The sequence below is a fragment of the Marmota flaviventris genome, chromosome 7 (assembly GCF_047511675.1).
Source record: "Marmota flaviventris isolate mMarFla1 chromosome 7, mMarFla1.hap1, whole genome shotgun sequence".
Lineage (NCBI taxonomy): Eukaryota > Metazoa > Chordata > Mammalia > Rodentia > Sciuridae > Marmota > Marmota flaviventris.
The window spans coordinates 73,381,474-73,389,951 of record NC_092504.1 but is presented as its reverse complement, the minus strand read 5'-3'; the positions used below and the strand labels follow the sequence as shown (position 1 = coordinate 73,389,951).

Here is an 8,478-nt window from a genome sequence, read left to right as displayed (position 1 = left end):
TAACCTATGTATTGAAGTTGAAAAATGAGAAAACTAATCAGTCAGAGATATTATAACTAGTCAAGAGTTTCTAGAATTCAATTCTCTTTTTTTCGGACTGATAAATTCAATGAATTTCTCCCCATAATTATTGTCTAATAAGAGGAACTTATATATACTAGTTTTGGGCTTGGATTCTTTCATTTATAGTTCTGTTAGTTGTGATTTTTCTGAAAATTTTTTCTATTGAAAACACTTCAAAAGTATGTGGGCAATCATGCACAACAAAAAAATCTTCATTGGATACTTAAAATAAATTAAGGTGCTTCTTATTAATGTAAGAGTAACTCATAGTATATTAAAAGTGAGTTTAATAACTTCTTTTAAGAAATAACAATTTTAGGTAGGAAATTGTGAGGAAAATTATCATCATAAAAGCCAAAGCCACATGATTCTTCCATAAACTCCAAGGTGAGAGATCGATGCCCTGGTTTGTCAAGAATTCTTCACCAGTACATCTGAAATTCAACACAAAAATATATGACTATATTCCTAACATCTTTCAAACTGTACTCAATATAGTTGCTATTCCTTTGTTAAAGAAGTTTATAGATCATATAAATATTCAGTATTTGTCATTTCATAAGTAATAGCTAACAGTCATTGAGTACTTCAAATTTTGCTAGATATACTAATCAACCTGTGCCTGACAGCTTAGTTAATTCCTAAAACAATCTAAAGGAATATAAATATTATGCATATTTCAAAAAGGAGATGATGCAGGCTTAACTTACTTGGCCAAGTTTACAGATTCAAACTATGAACCAATTTCCTAGGCTTCTCAGATTCATCTGTTTTCAAATCTATAATGCTGTTCTCTTCAAAGGAAATACTGATCAAGTAAATTCATTTTCTCCTGGTGGGAAAACCTCAGTTTTGATGATGACAACTCTGTCCCCTGTTTATATGATCAAAGCTCCTTAAATTCTGTTTACATCACAAGATAGTCATCCAAAAAATAGGCTAAGAATTCTAAAACCAGAACTAGGGGGGACATGGGCTTGTGAACAGAATTCTGTTCTGTCAGCTCCCACACCAATACTATAATGAGCATTACAGATAGTCAGCAACGTGAAGATACCATCAGGTCTAGGATCAGGCTCAAACTTTAAGTAGCAGCTGGAGGAGAGCAGGATGGAGTGCCTCTGTCCCAGGTGAGAAAAGCACCTGGGCAGGGCCTACCAGTAGCCAATAATCCAGAGGTTCACAGACTATAAGCCCTTAGTAAACCATCAAAATAGTCTATTACAAATTCAAATGTTCTGAAAAAGAACTCATTTTTTTCACATTCAATAATATTTTACTGTTAAGAGAACAAGAGTTACACAACATGTTCACATACATTAGTGCACAACAATTCACTTTACAAGTTAGAAAACTTAGGCTTAGAAAGTCTTATTGACCTTGAAAGGATCCTTACCAGCTCTAAGGCCAGGGACCTTTCCATATCATACTATTATAGTAAGCAAACCCAATGTGACACTGAATGCAAACTTACATCACATAATTGGAACAGCTACTGCTTTCTGTTGTATTGAGTTCTGGACAGTAGTTTCGTCCCCAAAATTCATTGTGTTGCAAAGCCTAAAACACAAGGAGGAGAAGGGCAAGATAAATAGTTTCAAGGGATTATCACAATTATGTCCTCAAGTTTAATGTTTATGATTATTTCTAAAAAATATTCTCTTTCTTGCCATGTCTTTGCCACAGCAAAGTACCTAATTTTCCCTGGAAATAAAGTAGACTAGGATTGAGATGCTGGTTCCCATTGGATAAGAAAGGAGAACTCTGGTCAGATTAGACTGTGGTTACTTCCTTCTTTCCCAATTTTATGCCTCAAACACTATAATTAAAACAATATAACAGTGAAATGGTTCTTTGATTGGGTTTGGAGTCTCTGATGGCTTCATAACTGTGGCATGCTTGGTGGCTAGGAAGTTTCTGTGCAAAGACACAGAATGCCTGGCTGCTAGGAAAATTTCTGTGCAAAGACATGGGATGCCTAGCTGCTGTAGCAATGCTCTGCATAAGGAGGATCTGTGCTAGAGTCTTATCAGCCTCAACCTTGACCTAAGGCTCACAGCTCCTGGGAATAAAAAAAAAACCTCTCTTGTTAGACAACCACAATGTTTCACCAAGCTCTGCTGCACCTGAACCTGTCCACATAACAGTAAATTTAAACAATGGACTCTTTTGAGAGCTATACAAACCACTTAACATTACATATTGCAACTATAGCATGTAAGTGATGAATAAGCTGCATAATGTTACTTACTCTGTAAGCTGCCTAATGACAGAACGAGCAATAATGTACTACTGATGCCAATGATCTAATGTAACTTATTGATATAAATAAAGCTGACAGCTTGGCTATTCTGCTATTCTGCCTCTGCATCTTGTCTCTGTGTCTCTTTTTATTTTCCTTACATAATAGAGCTCAAAGAATATTGCTGATTTATAATAGCAATCTTCTCTTATTTATTTTCTTCCAATCCATTTTAATTATGATAGTAGAAAATGTAATCATTCTATATTGACACAGGTTATTTTGGAGTTGAATAGCTCATGAAAGACAATATGGTTTTGAGTATTATATGATTTTCATTCTGTTCTAGTTTTCCTTTTGATATAAACTATAAATTCTAGTCTCTCATCCTCTCATTTACTTCCTTATTTAACTAAACCACAACATGTTTATCATCAACTTTTATCTTCACATTTTACTATGAGATTTATCTATGACTTTCCTCTTCCTCAAACAATGTGGTGACTGGGGAAAACCCCATGTGACTCCAGGAACTTGTGCTAACTGAGGCTAACAGGAGAGTTTCATTCATCGCTCTTGAAAGGAGACTCCAAAATCACAGACATTCACAGCTCATGGCTGGGGAAATGAGCTGGTCAGGCTTTATTTTGCTTTTCTCATAGCTTGGAAACACATGTACTGTAACAGATGAAGACAACTTACCAAATAGCCATAGTGAGGGATACTGAAGTACTCAAGCCATGATAGCCAAGGTGGAAGAGGAGTGAAAGTCAGCAATATACCCAATAAACCCTATAAAAAGCAAAGACCATGAATCATAACCCAACTGGTGATTTTATGAAGAATTCTAGATAATACCCTTTTCAACTTTCAACTCTACAACTTTCCAAACATTTCTACTAGGATCAACTCTCTTCATATTCCTCCCAGTTACTCTAAAAATAATCTTCATCGTTTGAATGTGTATACACCTCTGTGTATCTAAGGTTGTTTATTATTTTAAAGGAAGGACCATTTCCTATAATCTGTATAATATATACTATTTGGATGATCTAAAATTATTAATACTATGTTCTCAACATTCTTTGTAACTGCACACAATGGAAGTTTAAGAAGTAGTCATTCCTTGATACCTGAGGGGGATTGGTTCCAGAACCTCAGTTCACAGATACCAAAATCTTCAGGTATTCAAATACCTTATTTTTAAATGGTGTAGTATTTGCATGTAAATCATGTACTTACTTTTTTACTTTAATATTACTTCCTATATATTTCAAATACTTTCCATATTCCTTAATGATACTATAACATAAATGCTATATAAGTAGTTGACAATACATATTTTATGGCATAATGACTAAAAAATGACATTAAGAATAATTTGAGGTTCAGAATGCAGGCTTCAGATTACTCAAAGCCTAGAACTGATAAACACAATAATATGATGAAGTACAGCAGAGAATATGGTCAATACTTCCATTTAAAGCTATCAGAAATCAATATTACAATAGAGATACTAGGAACGACTTCTCAAAACACAAGGAACAGCTATGAGGTTCACACAACACTTGTCCTAAATGGTACCAAGTACCATTTAGGTGGTACTTGGTACCACTAGGATAGCAACATAATTACAATGTTGTATGTCTGCCCACATTTAGATTTGACCTAACAAAGTGCTTCATATAACACATACCATCTCTGAGTAATATGTGGTTTCATGACTATGGTTTTAAGGTTCTACCAAGAACCTTTACATAATATTCAGTCAAAGCATCCAATAAATCAAACAATTCATCTGTATTTATTAAAGGATATTTTATTTATTAGATGAAATATAAACAAGACATCACTTTCTGAATGAGATACATTGTAGTTGACAAATTCAGAAATGAAAGATTTACACTTTGACAAGAACTTATGCTGATTATGTATCACTGAAAGACATCTATTGTAGCAGAGATGACAAGTGCATTAATTGTTTAAGCACTCCTATTTAGTCCATGTCATGGAACAAAAATGTGAGAACTATGTTGGGGATATAGCTCAGTGGGTAGGGTGTTTGCCTCATGTGCACAACACCCTGGGTTCAATCCCCAGCACCACACACACACACACACAAAAAAAAAAAAACAGGGGAACTTGTTCTGTTTATCTGTTAATTCATCTATGTGATTACAAACTTTAGGGCCATGTGAGATTAGAATTAAGTAACCATTATAAAGAAAAGATAAGCAGAAATACTTGATATAGAGATTCTTAGGAACACAAAAAGGGAATCACCTAGTACTGTGGACTTTGGAATTTTCCAGTATTCTTAAAACACTCCTTTTCAAAATACAGGACCCAGGTAAGACAACCCTCCCCATGCCACACACTATTACACTTCTCAAGGAGCTTCACATTCACCTTGGAGTTTTAATGCATCCAATGAAACTGTCTCCGCTGGTTAAACAGCTGGGAGTTCTCTAACTCCAGCACGAAAAGCAGGTAGAGAGTCTATTGTTCTCATTACTCTGGTTTCTAAAGTTCAAGGTCTTATTCAATACTATCAAGAAGTGTCTTTTAAAAGCTCATCACTAAAGACATATTCATATTCATACTAACGACATTAGAACACTAGCAAAATAAGCTTGGATAAAGTTGAGAAGGAAAGCTGGTAAATTCTCTAGAATATACCTCATCTAGGCCTCCTGGAAGCATCCAAATCCCATGTATAAAATACTCAAAGTAGGTTTTAAATGACAGGTAAAGGTACAAGGAAGAAAGAAGGGGAAATTTCCTTCTGAGAGAAGTACAGTTCATACTCACCAGCATTAACAGATAATAGGTACTTAAAACTGCTGCTATGAACAAACGTTGATATGAACCTATAGCCAATAGCAGGGAAGCAGTTGAATAGTACACCATCAAAACAGTAAGCACCGTGATTGAGAAAGCTTCTGCCTCCAGTTTCAATCCTTAGAAAGAAAAGAAGGGTTTAGCCCTGCTGCCTAGGTCAATATGTATTCAGGATCATTTACCATGCAAATAATGCTAATATTCAGAGAAATTAATACCTGAATGAAGAAAGTTACCCACATCCAACTACCATGGGCCAGCAATTTCAATTTTCACCTATATATAATTGCATGAAGTTACCACACAGATTTCTTTTGTACATTTACTTCCAAAGCACTTTTCCGTAGAGCACCTCTGTTTTTCTATGTGGAATTAGGATGAACTTCAGAACTACTTAGATGGAGAGGCACAGGCAACACAACTGGTCAAATTATACTGCCTTCTCCTATACTCAGACATCACCACATTGCTCACTATTTGCTGTCACTGCATTACTGAAGAAACAGGGATCAGGTTTCACAACTTCAGTGGTTTTAATGCCTGGGGGAAAGAAAGGACTCTCCATACCTAAGTCTCCCAGACAAACCATCACATGGCTCTGTGATAGAGAATGGAATAAGATGAGTATACTTTAAAAAGTGTACCAAGCAAACATTCATTATATAGTTTAAAGATTTGGAACAGCTATAAGAACACTGATCAGGAGTCTGGGGCCTAGATACCATGACCAATTCCTTATAACACACCTCTTATTTGTAAACTGGAAGTTTTTGGTTCTTATACTATAGTGTGTTATCATAAATAGATATTTCCAGTGTATGTGAGAAAGAGAGAAACATATAGAAATTCAGAAGCAATGACCCTGGGGTAAAGTCTGAGAACAATGCAACAATGATCTATTAAATCAATAAACCCCAAAGTAACCACCTTTCTCTCATTATTAAGGGTAGAGGGAAAGAAGACATGTGTACACAGATTCTTTACTTTTCTATATATCTCTGTAGACCTTATCAATAATGCATACCAATCTAAATTTTATCTGTATATAGTTACATGTTGAGAGACAAAGAGAAACAATATAGATAGATAGGCAATAACTATCACAGCTCCTCAGCATAGTGTTGAGGTTTTTATAAATTATTTCTATGTTTCTTCATGATACATGGCATCTTGGTAAAATGAAGTTTTGTAAATATTGAAAATTCTGTTGAGTAGAGCATGGGGCATGTGTGTGCAATCCCAGTTATTCAGCGGACTGAGGCAAGATGATCTAAATTTTAAGACCAGTATGAGAAGCTTAGAAAGACCCTGATCAAGACAAAAAAAATTTAAAACAGCTGGGGATGTATCTCAGAGATACAGCGTTTGTCTATCATCCATGAAGCCATTGGATTGACACCCAGCACTGCACCAAAATCAAAAACAAGAAGCTTCACTTGGGAAAGACTTGACAACAATACTCAACTGAATGGCTATTGTTGAGCATGCACAATGGATACACACTTCCCTAGTGGTGGGAAGTGTGTACTTCTAGTTGTAGGAACCATAAACATTCTGGCAAAAGAAATTGGTTTTAACACATAAGCAAAACTAAAGACACATTCTCTTTGTATTGTTACTTACCTATCAAGAAGTATGCTACACAAGTACATATAATTGGCAGCAAACTCCTGGGTAGTAAATCAGATACCAGTTTTCCAAAGAAGTAAGATGACACTTCATACCATCTACTAATAAGCTCTTGTCTACAAAACAAAAACACACACCACACATCCCAGATTAGTCCAAGGCACAACCCAGCTAAGATGCTACTGTCCAGATTCCTGCTGCCAACAGGTCTGCCACCAGCTGCCCACGGGCTCCAGGCTGACCCTCCCACCCTGCCCCCATCCCTTCTCCATTGCAGGTATAGCCTCCCTGGAGGTGGGACACAGAGTCTGCATCTCCTCACTCTTCTCAGATACCCTGCTTCTCCTCTCAGGCTGACTCCCTCTTAGTAGTACAAAAAGGGCTAATCTTAGCAATAACGGAAGATTTTCTTCACTCCAATTCTGACCCTGTAAAAGATGACACTGTTATTCTCCAAGGCCTCAAAGCAACTTATGATCCCTAAACTTTTTATACTTCTGCTTCTCTCATGTTAGAAAAAGAAAAGGACTTCTCCCTTCAACGATCACCAAGCAATACCCATCAGCTACCAAACCCTCATCTTTCTTCTTCCTGATGTCTCTCTCCTGTAATTCCAAACTCTTCCACCACTATCTTCATTCCTTCCCTTTCTGATAATTCCAGTCCTTGGCATATAAATATGGTAAAATATCTTCCATCTTTGAAAGCAGAAGAAACAACCCAGTCTGCTTTTTAGTGTAAGACTGCCCTCTTGATTTTTTCATTCCTTCATCCACTAAGGCCAACTGTACTCCCACCTCCAATTTATTGCTAATCCTACAACTTAACTCTCTACCAAGAACTTCAAACTTTTCTTGCAAGGGTCATGGTGGCCTGTTATTTCCAAAAAACCTAAAGATACTTTTCAGCTCTTTATTGCTGGCTTTCTCTGCAGCACTGAAAACTGATGACCACACCTAATTCTGAAACTTTGTTTTCCCTTGGTGACAGGCCCCACAAGCTCTTGATTTTCTATTTTACTCTTGACTGCTTGTTTTCAATTAATTGTGATAACCTGCATACATATTTCAAAAGCTCATGTTACACAATGATAAATACATACAATTTATATTTGTCAACTAAACAAACCAGGAATAAAAGAAAAATACTGGTAATCCTCTGGGTCACACCTTTGACCCAATTATAGATCCACTCCCAAAATAGAAACCTACTCACCTAAAGAGCTTCTCCAGTTCAACACTCTTTCCTCCTAACAGGCCGGCCAAACTCTGGAAGATAGTCAGTGTACAGAGTGCCCGGGCTCTGCCAGGACAGAAGAACAAACAAACAAACAAAATCCTCAGTCAATTCAAAGCTATTAGATCAGCTTTCAACTCACAGGATCTCCTTCCACAAATTATATAACATTTTTCTTTAAAGTAGAGTCTTTAGTATTTTGTTATGTCAGCCTGCGCTATCTGGTCACAGAAATACCATCACTTTGAATTCAATGTTTCTCTGTTTATATTTTAGGAATGAATGCTTGGCACCATTCCTTAAATATAAACAGAGAAACAGCAAACTTAATAAACTCCTCAGATGGTTAAAAATTTAATTAGCCAGTTTGATTTTGAAGTTGAGTGAAGAAGATGGTGAGACATGTGGAAGAAAAATGCCAGATGTTGGAAGAAACCCGCACTCCGTTCCTTCAGACACACAGACAG

At 36.3% G+C, this 8,478-nt stretch overlaps 1 protein-coding gene across 2 annotated transcripts in view; it reads right to left on the bottom strand.

The window, feature by feature from the left end:
* Window positions 1–333: 333 nt before the first annotated feature.
* LOC139706425 (broad substrate specificity ATP-binding cassette transporter ABCG2-like) overlaps window positions 334–8,478 on the bottom strand; it is a 36,492-nt gene continuing 28,347 nt past the window's right edge. For both annotated transcript variants that reach the window (XM_071614438.1, XM_071614439.1), the window contains exons 11-16: window positions 7,991–8,077; window positions 6,770–6,891; window positions 5,117–5,265; window positions 3,008–3,097; window positions 1,538–1,623; window positions 334–497 (exon numbers count right to left, since the gene is read on the bottom strand). In XM_071614438.1, coding sequence (XP_071470539.1) covers window positions 350–497; window positions 1,538–1,623; window positions 3,008–3,097; window positions 5,117–5,265; window positions 6,770–6,891; window positions 7,991–8,077 — 682 coding nt within the window. In that variant the 3' untranslated portion in view covers window positions 334–349. The remainder of the gene's footprint in view (window positions 498–1,537; window positions 1,624–3,007; window positions 3,098–5,116; window positions 5,266–6,769; window positions 6,892–7,990; window positions 8,078–8,478) is intronic.